We start from the raw sequence: 15,227 nt of genomic DNA, 5'->3' as shown, positions 1-15,227 counted from the left end.
TCTCTCTCCCTCCCTCCGTTAGACACACACTCACTCTAACCTAACTTACCGGTTTTAGAAAGACGCTTGAGCAGGGTCCCCACTTCTGTTTCAGGGGAAATGGAGGTTAGGTTGAAATACTGTATCACTGAAAACATCAGTGTATTGGTTGCATCCACAGATTTGCAGAAAAGAGAAAGAAAGAGAATACGTTTTCTGTTTTTTATTGTTGTAGTATCATCTTTCACATGTACTAGAATAGCCACATAGGATGCTGGAGATAATTTTGATGGATAACACAAGAGGGCAACTGTAGGTGTGCAAAGTTTCAGACTGATAACTTCAGGAATGGGTGAGCTACATGACATTTAGCATGAAGTCACCCAGGTGTCCCACACAAGTTGCCCAAATGTACCCAAGTGGCCGAATTGGTGAAATGACCTATAACTATATACAGCAGTGCAAATAACTATATACAACATATCAAAAAGCAATTCTAGCACACACACAAAAAAATGTTTTAAAAAAATCATAGAAAATATATTTTTTTTAATTTTTAAAATACAGTACACCCCTTGGAAGTCCCTGTCATAATATTTTGCTGCCTGTGCCATGTCCAATAGCAGTCTCTTTCTGATGTAAAGCAGAGGCAAACTAAACAAGTGGTACATTTCATGCGACACAGAACACAACGACACCTCCATGCTGTGCCCTTTTGGCCCTGAGGCAGTCATGCCTGCAGTAAATGAACTGTGGCATATGAACACCACTGGGGGCACAGGTAGAGCGGGCACCGGGGGCTCCCAGTCGGAGTCGCTATCACTGTGAAAAAAATAATATTTGTATTGTATGAGTCTTTTATCATCACATAAAATAAACAGATATGTATTGATTGTATAGAGCAGAGGGAAGTCACTAAGGTGTTCCATTCAACTCCGGCCATTGTTGTGTGTGTGTGTGTATATATGTGTGTGTGTGTGTATGTATGTATATATATATATACACACACACAAACCAACACACAAACTACACATTTCATTGCAAAATTTTTATTTTATTTTTATTTTTTATATATAATATATATATATATATTTTTATATTTCATAAAACGGCATTAGCACTTACCCGTCCAGAAGTACGTCCTGTCCTTGCAGAAACAGCTCCTCAGTTCGTTTTGAATCATTTTATTTTATTTATTTATTTTACCTTTATTTAACCAGGAAGTTGAGAACAAGTTCTCATTTACAATTGCGACCTGGCCAAGATAAAGCAAAGCAGTTCGACAGATACAACGACACAGTTACACATGGAGTAAAACAAACATACAGTCAATAATACAGTATAAACAAGTCTATATACAATGTGAGCAAATGAGGTGAGAAGGGAGGTAAAGGCAAAAAAGGCCATGGTGGCAAAGTAAATACAATATAGCAAGTAAAACACTGGAATGGTAGTTTTGCAATGGAAGAATGTGCAAAGTAGAAATAAAAATAATGGGGTGCAAAGGAGCAAAATAAAGAAATAAATGAAAATTAAATACAGTTGGGAAAGAGGTAGTTGTTTGGGCTAAATTATAGGTGGGCTATGTACAGGTGCAGTAATCTGTGAGCTGCTCTGACAGTTGGTGCTTTATGCTAGTGAGGGAGATAAGTGTTTCCAGTTTGAGATTTTTGTAGTTCGTTCCAGTCATTGGCAGCAGAGAACTGGAAGGAGAGGCGGCCAAAGAAAGAATTGGTTTTGGGGGTGACTAGAGAGATATACCTGCTGGAGCGTGTGCTACAGGTGGGAGATGCTATGGTGACCAGCTAGCTGAGATAAGGGGGGACTTTACCTAGCAGGGTCTTGTAGATGACATGGAGCCAGTGGGTTTGGCGACGAGTATGAAGCGAGGGCCAGCCAACGAGAGCGTACAGGTCGCAATGGTGGGTAGTATATGGGGCTTTGGTGACAAAACGGATTGCACTGTGATAGACTGCATCCAATTTGTTGAGTAGGGTATTGGAGGCTATTTTGTAAATGACATCGCCAAAGTCGAGGATTGGTATGATGGTCAGTTTTACAAGGGTATGTTTGGCAGCATGAGTGAAGGATGCTTTGTTGCGAAATAGGAAGCCAATTCTAGATTTAACTTTGGATTGGAGATGTTTGATATGGGTCTGGAAGGAGAGTTTACAGTCTAACCAGACACCTAAGTATTTGTAGTTGTCCACGTATTCTAAGTCAGAGCCGTCCAGAGTAGTGATGTTGGACAGGCGGGTAGGTGCAGGTAGCGATCGGTTGAAGAGCATGCATTTAGTTTTACTTGTATTTAAGAGCAATTGGAGGCCACGGAAGGAGAGTTGTATGGCATTGAAGCTTGCCTGGAGGGTTGTTAACACTTTGTCCAAAGAAGGGCCGGAAGTATACAGAATGGTGTCGTCTGCATAACACTCCAAGATTCCTCAAACAAAAAAATCTGTTTCACTTTCACTTTTTCACTTTAGAGTTTGACTTCGCTTTACATCATTTATTCGCCATGATATCTTCAATGAAATCGTTGAAACTACAACTTTCCGAAATACAGCTGCGCGTAAAAAGCCTTACAGCAACTCCTCTGATCGTCAAGGCGAGAATGGAGTTCCCTGCGCGTGCGATTACAACCAAGGAATTGTGGTCCAACCCCAAACCATTACATACTGGCGTTTACCTCAGCTCATTGGCTATCTACCCAGCTAGATTTCAAGATCAGTGGTCATTGGGCAGAAATAGTCAATCAATGAAGCTTCGCTAAAATTATTGGTGCGTAAGGTAGTCATTTATCGTTGTCTTCAAATCAGCTCACTTCGGTCAATATTACCCGCAAAAAAACCAATGTAATTTGGCTGTGTTGCAAACATCCAGAGGAATGCACTAAAACCCACCATGACTAGATAAACGATTGTTTACAGGGGCGAATCACGCCGAATGCTCTGTAAAAAATTGATAGAGATGGAATTCACGGCACAAACAGTTAACAAAATGTTTTGATTTAGGCTATAAAAATGGATTTTATCAAAGAAAACGGCACTTCATTTGATCAATGGGTCACTCAGGAAGAGAAATAAGAGCAAGATATCAGAATGTAAGTCATCATGTTACCTTCAGATGTGAATGTGTAAAAACTGTCATGGCGGAAAATGTTTCTGTTCTTGATTGCTCTTCTCAAACAAAAGCATGGGATTTGTTCTCTGTAATAGCTATTTTAAATTGGAAAACGTAGTTTGATTACCAAGATTCTAATCTTTTGAACGGTGTAAGACACTTGCATTTTCAAGAACGTTTAATGTTACGTAGTTGTATTTTTAGTTGTTACTCTGAAATTTCCCCTGATGTTAGTCCCTGTACGGGGATCGCAGCCATAACAGGTTTTAAAGCAATTAATTTGTATCCGCTCTCGTCGGACTTGGACTGCATATTTTCCGCCATTTCCTTCAAATCTGAAAACATTGATGTCACACCCATTCTCTAAAGCATTGCATTATGGGCCCTAAAAGCACAGAAATAAGTGGCCACTGCTTGTATACTTCGTAATTTGACAAATTTAGTACATCATTGGGGAACTTTTGACATACTATATCCATACTATGACCAATAAGCATACTATATACACACACAAGTCACAAAAAGTATGGTTAGTAGGAGTATTCGAACACAACTTTCATTCACAATCAAAGCCTAAAATTAACACCCGCTACCTGCCAAATGCGGGTAAACACGTCTATTTCACCAGCCACATTGGCAGGTGGTCTGCACGCCACAGTGAGAGCAACTCAATCACATTTGTGAATACCAATAGTCAAGAATGATCACATTTATAAGGTAAAAATATGCAGTAGCTGTTTTCAATGTATTTCCGCCATTATGTTTCAATGCTGGTAAATTAATAACACAAAGTCAAGAGAACTACGAATCCTAGAAAACCTATTACACTTCGCGCTGCAACACTGCCTGGCTGGAGGCTGTGCGCACCTGAAGGGCTGTGTGAAATATAAACTCAGCAAAAAAAGAAACAGCCCTTTTTCAGGACCCTGTCTTTCAAAGATAATTTGAAAAATCCAAATAACTTCACAGATCTTCATTGTAAAGGGTTTAAACACTGTTTCCCATGCTTGTTCAATGAACCATAAACAATTCATTAACATGCACCTGTGGAAAGGTTGTTACGACTCGAACAGCTTACAGACGGTAGGCAATTAAGGTCAGTTATGAAAACTTAGGACACTAAAGAGGCATTTCTACTGACTGAAAAACACCAAAAGAAAGATGCCCAGGGTCCCTCCTCATCTGTGTGAACGTGCCTTAGGCATGCTGCAAGGAGGCATGAGGGCTGCAGATGTGGTCAGGGCAATAAATTGCAATGTCCGTATTGTGAGACGCCTAAGACGGCGCTACAGGGAGACAGGACGGACAGCTGATCATCCTCGCAGTGGCAGAACACGTGTAACAACACCTTCACAGGATTGGTACATCACACCTGCAGGACACGTACAGGATGGCAACAACAACTGCCAGAGTTACACCAGGAACGTACAATCCCTCCATCAGTGCTCAAACTGTCCGCAATAGGCTGAGAGAGGCTTGACTGAGGGCTTATAGGCCTGTTGTAAGGCAGGTCCTCACCAGACATCACCATCAACAATGTCGCCTATGGGCACAAACCCACCATCGCTGGACCAGACAGGACTGGAAAAAAGTGCTATTCACTGACGAGTTGCAGTTTTTTCTCACCGGGGGTTACACCGAGGCCTGTTCTCTGGAGTGAGATCGATTTGGAGGCTCGTTCTGTGCATGATTTCCTGCAAGACAGGAATGTCAGTGTTCTGCCATGGCCAGCGAAGAGCCTGGATCTCAATCCCATTGAGCACGTCTGGGACCTGTTGGCTCGGAGGGTGAGGGCTAGAGCCATTCCCCCCAGAAATGTCCAGGAACTTGCAGGTGCCTTGGTGGAAAAGTGGGGTAACATCTCACAGCAATAACTGGCAAATCTGGTGCAGTCCGCGAGGAGGAGATGCACTGCAGTACTTAATGCAGCTGGTGGCCACACCAGATACTGACTGTTCCTTTTGATTTTGACCACCCCTTTGTTCAGGGACACATTATTCCATTTCTGTTAGTCACATGTCTGTGGAACTTGTTCAGTTTATGTCTCAGTTGTTGAATCTTGCTATGTTCATACAAATATTTATACATGTTAAGTTGGCTGAAAATAAACGCAGTTGACAGTGAGGACGTTTCTTCTTTTGCTGAGTTTACATTTTTAGAAACGCTACGCACATGCACAATTGCCTTGAAACGAAGGTCTACTAAAGTGATACTTTGTTCTTGTGTTTCTTGGCTATTAACATTGTTTTGTTCACAAGCTAGGTTGTTTTCTATGCCTTTCAACTGCTTGGGAAGAGAAGACAACGCTTCTACTAGTCAGATTCACAGGTATAAACATGATTTGAGTCACGCTACCACGGTAACCTCGTCCTTAAAGGGGCAGGTGAACGTTTGTCTCCTGTGATATTTTAAAGACTCAGGTCACAAAAATGTAAATTAAAAAATATACGACATTAGTTACTTCGTACTAGATTTGTTTTAGAAACTTTTTGTGTTTTGTTCTGGTAATTTTAGCATCAAAACAACATTTTATCTGGTAAAAAATCTGAGTGGCTGGTAGATTTTTAAATCTACCTGCTAGTGGCTGGTGGACCAAAAAGTAAATTTTATGCCCGGTTTACAATAGTTAACATTTATCCTTGTGTGTGTATGGCCAATGTCATCAGTTTGCCCATATGGGTCTACATTTTTACTGATGTTATTGCAGAAATGGGGATTATTATTTTGTCAAATGGCCCACAATATCAGTGATGGCCTCTCTTTGTGACCTGATTCCCTCTCCTCACGTCTAGGTTTGCTTACATGCGACCAGAGCGCTCTTGACAGACTGCCAGCCTGAGAGAGAGAGAGCAAGATATTTAGAGAGAGTTGAGGAAGAGATCCACTACATGGCTAAAAGTATGTAGACACCTGCTCGTCGAACATCCCATTCCAAAAAATCACAGGCATTAATATGGAGTTGGTCACCCTTTGCTGCTATAACTCTTCTGGGAAGGCTTTCCACTAGATGTTGGATTGCTGCGGGGACCATTCAGCCACAAGAGCATTAGTGAGGTCAGGCACTGATGTTGGGTTGGCTCCCCCCTTGGGTTGTGCCGTGGCGGAGATCTTTGTGGGCTATACTCGGCCTTGTCTCAGGATGATAAGTTGGTGGTTGAAGGTATCCCTCTAGTGGTGTGGGGGCTGTGCTTTGGCAAAGTGGATGGGGTTATATCCTTCCTGTTTGGCCCTGTCCGGGGGCATCATCGGATGGGGCTACAGTGTCACCTGACCCCTCCTGTCTCAGCCTCCAGTATTTATGCTGCAGTAGTTTATGTGTCGGGGCCTAGGGTCAGTTTGTTATATCTGGAGTACTTCTCCTTTCTTATCCAGTGTCCTGTGTGAATTTAAGTATGCTCGCTCTAATTCTCTCGGAGGACCATGCCTCAGGACTACTTGGCATGATGACTCCTTGCTGTCCCCAGTCCACCTGGCCATGCTGCTGCACGGCTGTGCTTCTGCCTGCGGCTATGGAATCCTGACCTGTTCACCGGACGTGCTACCTGTCCCAGACTTATTATTTGACCATGCTGGTCATTTATGAACATTTGAACATCTTGGCCATGTTCTGTTATAATCTCCACCCGGCACAACCAGAAGAGTACTGGCCACCCCTCATAGCCTGGTTTCTCTCTAGGTTTCTTCCTAGGTTTTGGCCTTTCTAGGGAGTTTTTCCTAGCCAACGTGCTTCAACACCTGCATTGCTTGCTGTTTAGGGTTTTAGGCTGGGTTTCTATACAGCACTTTGAGATATCAGCTGATGTACGAAGGGCTATATAAATACATTTGATTTGATGTGTGGTAGTAGGCCATAGTCTCATGATTAGGCATTGTCATGCTAAATAGGAAAAGACCTTCCCCAAACTGTTGCCACAAAGTTGGAAGCACAGAATCATCTAGAATGTCATTGTATGCTGTAGCGTTAAGATCTCCCTTCACTGGTACTAAGGGGCCTAGCCCAAACCATGAAAAACAGCCACAGACCATTATTCCTCCTCCTCCACCAAACGTTACAGTTGGCACTATGCATTGGGGCAGGTAGGTTTCTCCTGGCATCCGCCAAACCCAGATACAGTCTGACGGACGACAGATGGTGAAGCCTGATTCATCACGCCAGAGAGCGTGTTTCCACTGCTCCAGAGTCCAATGGCGGCGAGCTTTACACCACTCCAGACAACGCTTGGCATCGTGCATGGTGATCTTAGGCTTGTGTGTGGAAACCCATTTCATGAAGCTCCTGGCGAGCAGTTCTTGTGCTGACCTTGCTTCCAGAGGCAGTTTGGAACTCGGTAGTGGGTGTTGCAACCGAGGACAGACGATTTTTACACGCTATGCACTTCAGCACTCGGTGGTCCCGTTCTGTGAGCTTGTGCCGCCTACCACTTCGCGTCTGAGTCGTTGTTCCACATAGACGTTTCCACTTTAAAATAACAGGTAAGCTAGTTGAGAACAAGTTCTCATTTACAACTGCTGACCGAGAAAGCTCTAGCATGGTAGAAATTTGACTAACTGACTTGCTGGAAAGGTGGAATCATATGACGGTGCCACGTTGAAAGTCACTGAGCTGTTCAGTATGGGTCATTCTACAGCCTGTTTGTCTACGGAGATTGCTTGTATGTGTGCTTGATTGTATACACCTATCAGTAATGGCTGTGGCTGAAATAGCCGAAACCACTAATTTTAATGGGTGTCCACATACTTTTGGCCATGTAGTGTATGCTGGATGAAAAGATATGGGAACAGCCGTTGAGGCTGATACTCAATGTCATGTGCCTGTTCAAGCCCTTTCAGACGGTTGCACCTCACACAAAGGGCTCATTCAGCCCACTGCCCAGACACCTGTTTCCCGTCTAAATGCCAAGGGAGATGGGCCACAGGGCATCAAAGGGCCTGCCCTTTTATGATCAGAGTCAGGAATCACGTTGGGAATAGGGAGTTGGATAAATAGTAAGCAATACTTAAGGTGACAAGGATCGATCGATCTGGTCTAGCAAGAGGGATACTCCCTGACTGACCGGCATGCCATGCAACAAGTGTCTGTCGCTCTCACAACACAGGGGTGGCCACAAGCATGGTTGCCGCCAGCAAGATAACAGGTCGCTGGGTCGATAACGATGTGCGAAATTAATAACAGATTTTATCACATGCAAATGTCAGTACAGGCAGATCATCATGTGGTTGGAACTAGTGTTCACATAACGTGGCTAGTAAGACTGCTGCTAGCTACTAACGTTAGCTACCTGGCTAAAACCACATTACAAACTGTCCTGAATGCTGATTGGCTGACAGCCGTGGTATAGCAAACCATATACTACCGTATGACAAAACATTTATTTTACTACCCTAATTACGTTGGTAACCAGTTTATAATAGCAATAAGGCAGGTCGGGGGTTTGTGGTATTATGGCCTATATACCATGGCCAAGGCTAAAGGCTGCATCGGATCCAGGCACTCCGCGTTGCGTCGTACGGAGGTACAGCCCTTTGCCTTGGTAAATTGGCCATATAACACACCCATCCCCTCGGCCTTATTGCTTAATTATAACATATGCAAAAACAAGCTCGTCTAATTCAAAGCAGGTTCAAAGCCAAATGTATTTTAATTCTGTTGAAAATACCTTTACAATACATTGACAAAATACACAAAACGTCTTCATTAGAAAGATCACGACTTACCTTGTTTATTTCCTCGCATCTCTCCCTTTGTTGAGCTTTTAATAATCCAAAGGCTTTCCCTCCTGCAAGAAAAATAGCTCGTTAGCCTAATTTCATAATGTGGCTAGTAATCAGTAACGTTACTACAGTAGCTAGCTACTACTAGCTAACTAGCCCTCTTGCAAGCTCAATTGAAAAGAGTGGCTACCAGCTTACCATTCTAATAAAATACAAAACTAGTCGACTATGAGCGTTAGCCCTTTAACTAGACAGCACCCGAAATATCCTACACGGATATTTGTAATTACCTTGAAATGTATGATTTACAGGCATTGTGAGATGAGTTTGATATGGTGAGATAGATAGAGAAGGAGAAATCAGCACACAGCACCTCGCTCGTCTTCTTCCCTTCGCGGGCAGTGGCACGCACGCTGCCAGCTCAGTGGGTCTGTCAATTCCATACAGCTATTGGTCAATTCAGAGCAAGCGATGCACTCTGGTTCGCCAGGAATGCTAGTGACACTTGGTCACCCTCGCGTGGTACATTAAATAACTGCAAGTGCAAGGTACACAATCTCTTAAAAAATATATTTAAAAAAGATTTGAAACAAAATCCCTAAAAAGGTAGACCCTAGGCCTCATTGTGGACGTGTAAGTTTTCAAGTCAGTTTTTCTCAAACAAATGATATTGCTCTTCATTGTCTTTATTTGACTCTGTATACATTTACTGGTGTGCTTTTATATACACTATGTATTTTTTTTATTTTTTTTAACCTTTATTTTACTAGGCAAGTCAGCTAAGAACAAATTCTTATTTTCAATGACGGCCTAGGAACAGTGGGTTAACTGCCTGTTCAGGGGCAGAATGACAGATTTGTACCTTGTCAGCTTGGGGATTCAAACTTGCAACCTTTCGGTTACTAGTCCAAAGCGCTAACCACTAGGCTACCCTGCCGCCCCTATAAAGGTATGTGGACACCCCTTCAAGTTAGTACTGCATTTGAACAATTTCTAAGAAATCGGTCTGTTCAATGGTCTGTTCAATGGTAATTTCCATTCTTGATAGTTATTCCTTGATTCTTGAAGAATATAACAAATAAATACTTCATGTACTTACGTTTGCTTTAATGAATACATTTGATTATTGTTAACAACTAGGAATGTAAACAATGTAGCCTACAGTATCGCTTCTAGTACAACTATCATGACAAGATGTCTTGGACTGTCAGTCCTTGCATCTAGAGCGCGGTCTATGAATTTATGAAGAGTTACATTTCACTTTATGAAGAGTTACATTTCACTTTATGAAGAGTTACATTTCACTTTCACAGCTGTATACCAAAATACAGTTCAATGTCAAACGTGTTGTAATGTGGATCTACCATTGATCAGTTTGAATCCTGGCTTAACTTTGGGGTGCCAGGTAGCCTAGTGGTTAGAGCATTGGATTAGTAATTTGAAAAGTTGCAAGATCAATTCCCTGAGCTGACAAGGTATAAATCTGTCATTCTACAGGCAGTTAACCTACTGTTCCTAGGCTGTCATTGCAAATAAGAATTTGTTCATAACTGACTTGCCTAGTTAAAAGAAAAGGTTCATATCAGAGACTGTCAGTCCTTGCTTCTAGAGCTCTGTCTATGAAATTAGTAAGGCTACATTTCCCTAGTGATACTGAAACACATATCTAACTGAAGTGGTGGGACTGCTGAAAAAACAATTCCATATTGTAGCTTGAATTGTAAAAGGCAGGTCATCATTTTAATACATTTTTCAAAAATGTTATTTGATTTCATTTGGGAAGCGAATTTCCTGCATAGATGGTTGTCAGGACTCAGTACCCACATTATATAGTGTCCATCAACTGTGTGGAGGTCATTAAGATCAGCATGATCTAAAACCCCCTGTGCCTCCCTAGATATGTGCCAGGGGCTCTCAGAGCATTACACTCTAGCATTTTAATTACATGTTTGGTGTGGTAGAGTGACTACACTGGCGACCCTCAAGCAGTGACTCTGACGGACATGAATGTGTTGTTTTGTGTAGGCATGCAGGAACTCTGTGACAATCTGGAGAAGGAAGAAAACGGTTAATTAATCTGACTCCTGTGACCATCTGATCAGTGTGTACATTATTATATCTAGGTTTGTGACATATATACACATGACATTTTAGTCATTTAGCAGATGCTCTTACATCCTTTCAATTTAGATAGCTGGGTGAGACAACCACATATGACAGTCTTAGCAAGTACATTTTCCCTCAATAAAGTAGCTTACAGTAAAGTCAGCATTAGTAGGCCATAGTCTCACCCCCAGCCATTTAGGTATCTTACCTAAACAAACATGATTCTTCAACAAGAATTTAGGCTGTGTTATACAGGCAGCCCAATTCTGATCGTTGTCCAATTATTGGCAAAAGAGCAGATCCGATTGGTCAGAAGACCAATAAGTGAAGAAAATAAAACAGAATTGGGCTGCCTGTGTAACTGCAGCCACATTGTAATGTCTAGCATGCCAGGCTACCTCGGGGCTAACTGGGCTGTAGCCTTAAATCGTTCACATTCACAGATAGCGGGTTGTCACATCACTCTGGCTATGTTGCAGCCCAATCCTGATCTTTTCTCCAATTATTGGCAAAAGAGTTGATCTGATTGGTCAGAAGACCAATTAGTGGAAAAATATCAGAATTAGGCTGCTTGTGTAAATTTGTGTGTGTTTCTCTGCCCAGGCGTTGCTGATGCCTGATGGATCTTACAACGCCTGGATAGGCATTTTAAGCATCAGCTAATATGTTATAGCAATCTGATGCCCGACTGCACAGTCGATGAGGTGGCACAGTCTTCATATGACTTGTGTACCCAAAACGTCATGATTGACGTTCTATTAAATGTATAAACCCATGCAGTCATACAGGCCTGCTCAGTAACAGGTTACTAATGATTTATAAATACAAACAACATATGTCTGTAACTTATAAAACCTTTAAATCGGTACCTAGCCCCCCTTATAAACTATTATGTCACTCTAGCCATCCAATTTGTTTTCAAAAAAGAGCTGATGTGATTGATCAAAGACCAATTAGTGGGAAAAAGATCAAAATTGGGGTGCCTGTGTTAGCATCCACTTATGTACAGGACATACCTTAAAGATGTTCCCGGAAAGGCACTCATATAGTTTAACGCTAGGCTGCCCAGTGTTTTCCCTTCAGGAAGTGATGAACAGACCTGAAGCTCTGGTTGGTCTGAGCAATCAGAAACTGTCACAATCCTGTGAGTGTTAGTATGAAGAATGTGTAATATACAGTACAGATATACAGTATAAAGTAGTGTGTGGGGGGGAGGGTTGTGCTTTGTGTAGTACAGATATATAAAGTAGTGCGGAGGTCCCAGAGTCCTAGGATTCCACCATAGTGGGTCAACTAACTCACAGCAAGTGATGTTCTCTGGTTTGTAAGGAACGCTAGTGACTCTTGATTACCACCATGTGGTAATTTAAAGAACTGCAGGGATGTTTGTCAGTTTGATATCAAAGGATCCAACATTTAACAGAAATATAGTCCATAAGACTGAAGTTATGAACGTAATACAATTTATTGATATTAGACACTTCAACATTGCTTTTCATCATCAGTATTTGATCCAGTATATATTTAGTGTGCTTTATAGTCTTATTGATGGCTGCCATCAATAGCTGTGCTAGTTTCTCCAATAATAAACAGCACCATCAACAAAATAACACGATTTTGGGTGCGAGCACACATGCAGAGGGGGAACACATCATTACATTTTCAGGCCTTGTTTTCTACTTTGTTTACCGGGCTATCATCTAAAACCAATCATATCCTATTTCTGGTCTGACAAAATTCTATCTGAAATAGAAAGGTCCCATTTCTAGCGACAGATTTCTATACCTTCTATAATTCTGTAGGTATTCCAGCCATTGTTACCCACATGGAGAAAGCCAACAGGTTGATTGTTTTTGTCCTTTTCCATTTGACAGATCATTTGCTCAGAGAGAAAGCGAAAGGAGACGGAGGGAAAGCGAGAGGCACATGTAGAATCCCAAAATGAATGACTGTGTGCGTGCAGTTGAACCCTATGGAGGGAAAAATGACTAATTGTTCATTATGGAAGGCTGATGAAAATTGCTCAAGTGTAACTGAAGGTGTCACATTGGAGAAGCACTGCAGTTCAGACACACCTACCCCCAAAGTGGACAATCAGCATTGTTTTAAACTTGACAGGACACACTGGGCTGTTGAACAGGCAGCTATAGCAGACTTATTATTCACTGATTAATTACACTGCAGAGGTTGGAAATATTACAGGGGGAAATGAAATGAGAATGATCACTGCTATGGCGACAGGGCAGTGGTAATGTGGAGTTGGGAGCGGGATGAGCTACGGAAAGATAAGTAAAGCCAAAAAGGAGTGAGGGGGTAGGACTAATGGAAAGAGCATGATGATGGTAGAAGTTCAAAGAGGGCAAGGAAAACTACCTATGACTGGACAGTAGTATTGAAGTGATATCAGCCAGGTCAGAAAAGTATAGTGGAGAGTTTGAAAAGTATAGAGACAAAGTGGTAGAACTGTGTGACTGCACTGCAGTAGATGGGGATGCACAACCACAGTATTGTCCACTAACACCAATAAACTGAGGATGCCACCTACACTTCTATGCATGTGTCCCAAATGGAACCACATTCCCTACATAGTGTACTACTTTTGACCAAAGCTCTACAGGCACTAGTCAAAAGTAATGCACTATAGGGTGCCATTTGGGACAGACTACATCTCCCCTAAAGCATTCAAATATCTGAGACCTACCCACCATCTGAACTTCGAGTCCTCCCAGCATTCTTATGTCTAATTCCAATTTTCTTGCTGTAAGAAACATGGTAGACCCTCTATTAAATCATTGAGGTTGAGTGAACGAGTGTGCGCAATTCAGGGAGGGAGTAAAATGAATGTCCTCCTGGAGCACAGTCCTAGTGTCCTTCTATCCCCGAGGCCTGGGGGCAAGTCTGGGGCAGGTACAGGGCGATGTCCTTCAAACTGTCTCGCTCCTGTCTTATCTCCTGCAGGTCCTGTTCCAGGTGGGTCAGTTGGTTCTTCTGGTCCTGGGCAGCTGACCATAGGCTCTGGATCTTCACGTTCAGGGCAAGGCTCTCCACGCAGCCTCGCAGAACACCCAACCGCACCACCGTCTCACTCAGGATACGGTCAAACCGCTCCAGCACCATGCTCCCATCTGAAAGACAGAAAACAGTATTTGAGATACTACATTGTACAGTCTATCAGGATTACAGTTATTGTGAAAAAGTAGACAGAGGGATGAATTTGTACTTTAGAGCTAGGAGTGTTGAACAGGCCTAGTATTTAACTCTTGCCATCAGCAAGGTTCTTGTCTTGTGTGGTCACTGAGGTCTATGTGCCACCCTGTTGTGCCCACCCAACGATGGGGTTGGCCAGTGTTATGAGTGGACGTTTCTCCATCAGGATGGTGCCCATATCACCACTGACTCATTAACAGGGACACAGGAACTGTGGGAAACCATTTAGTCACCTGGTTTATGCATTTAATCAATACAACTGTTTCAATAAAACATATTTGTAACAGTATCTGGTTTGCTAATTCTACTAGTAAACAGGATATCTGAATTCCTAGAGAGGTGCGTCAACAACATTCTTCCTTCATCTGAGAAATCCATCTGGACCCCTTTACTAACGACCATTCTGACATAGCATCACTGATCTGATGGAAGTCAGGTGTGAGCGATCAGTGGTGAGGAGGGCGGTAACATGTAGGCTTAGATGCTTCTGGTTGAGCTGACATGTTGGATTTGTTACTGCATGGAATTTAGTGTGTGTCCAAATTTGTACCCTATTCCCCATGTGCCCCAGCTAAAAGTAGTGTACTATATAGGGAGTAGGGTGTCATTTGGGACAGCCCAGTAAACGTCAGATTTGAACTTACCCATGTTACGGATGAGCTGGGTGAGTGTGAGTGAATAGGCCTCCAGCTGAAACTTAGCTGCCTGGATGTCCCCCTTCACACTGGTCAGAGACTCTACAGGCTGGAGATCACAGAGGAACAAATATACAGGGACATATTGTAATGAATGCTCAGGAAGAAAAAGGTGTAGACTCACGCACAGAGCGCAGCAGGTGTTTATTTTGTAGAAGGCAGGAATCGTGGTCACAGGCAGGCAATACACAGGTAGGCAAACAGGCAGGTGAATCAAAACTAGAACTGAAGGCTATAACTGGTTCTCACAAAAGAGTGAGGAAAAGGCTTAGTAGAGTCAAAACAAACAATACCTCGCAAAGTCACAAACAGAATGAACTGAGCTAAATAAGGAGCTGATGAGACCAGGTGAGTAACTAACACAGGTGAAATCAGTGAACAAAAATGAAAGACAGGGCTACGTTCAAG

General features: G+C 42.5%; 2 protein-coding genes across 3 annotated transcripts in view; both read right to left on the bottom strand.

Annotated features, from left to right (window-relative positions):
- Positions 1-9,287, bottom strand: part of LOC112220218 (allograft inflammatory factor 1-like) — a 33,119-nt gene extending 23,832 nt beyond the window's left edge. Inside the window, exons 1-2 of one of the 2 annotated variants that reach the window (XM_024381944.2) lie at positions 9,185-9,287; positions 8,815-8,876 (exon numbers count right to left, since the gene is read on the bottom strand). In XM_024381944.2, coding sequence (XP_024237712.1) covers positions 8,815-8,876; positions 9,185-9,254 — 132 coding nt within the window. In that variant the 5' untranslated portion in view covers positions 9,255-9,287. Of the gene's footprint in view, positions 1-8,814; positions 8,877-9,101 lie in introns of both variants that reach the window. The other variant, XM_024381945.2, reaches the window with a different exon arrangement.
- Positions 9,288-12,306: 3,019 nt separating this feature from the next.
- The window catches only part of LOC112219921 (laminin subunit gamma-3), a 207,226-nt gene continuing 204,305 nt past the window's right edge, over positions 12,307-15,227 (bottom strand). Inside the window, exons 27-28 of the mRNA XM_042302494.1 lie at positions 14,769-14,868; positions 12,307-14,042 (exon numbers count right to left, since the gene is read on the bottom strand). Coding sequence (XP_042158428.1) covers positions 13,780-14,042; positions 14,769-14,868 — 363 coding nt within the window. The 3' untranslated portion in view covers positions 12,307-13,779. The remainder of the gene's footprint in view (positions 14,043-14,768; positions 14,869-15,227) is intronic.

This window comes from Oncorhynchus tshawytscha, linkage group LG20, assembly GCF_018296145.1.
Source record: "Oncorhynchus tshawytscha isolate Ot180627B linkage group LG20, Otsh_v2.0, whole genome shotgun sequence".
NCBI lineage: Eukaryota > Metazoa > Chordata > Actinopteri > Salmoniformes > Salmonidae > Oncorhynchus > Oncorhynchus tshawytscha.
The sequence above is the reverse complement of the archived record's forward strand: the minus strand, read 5'-3'. Positions and strand labels throughout refer to the sequence as shown.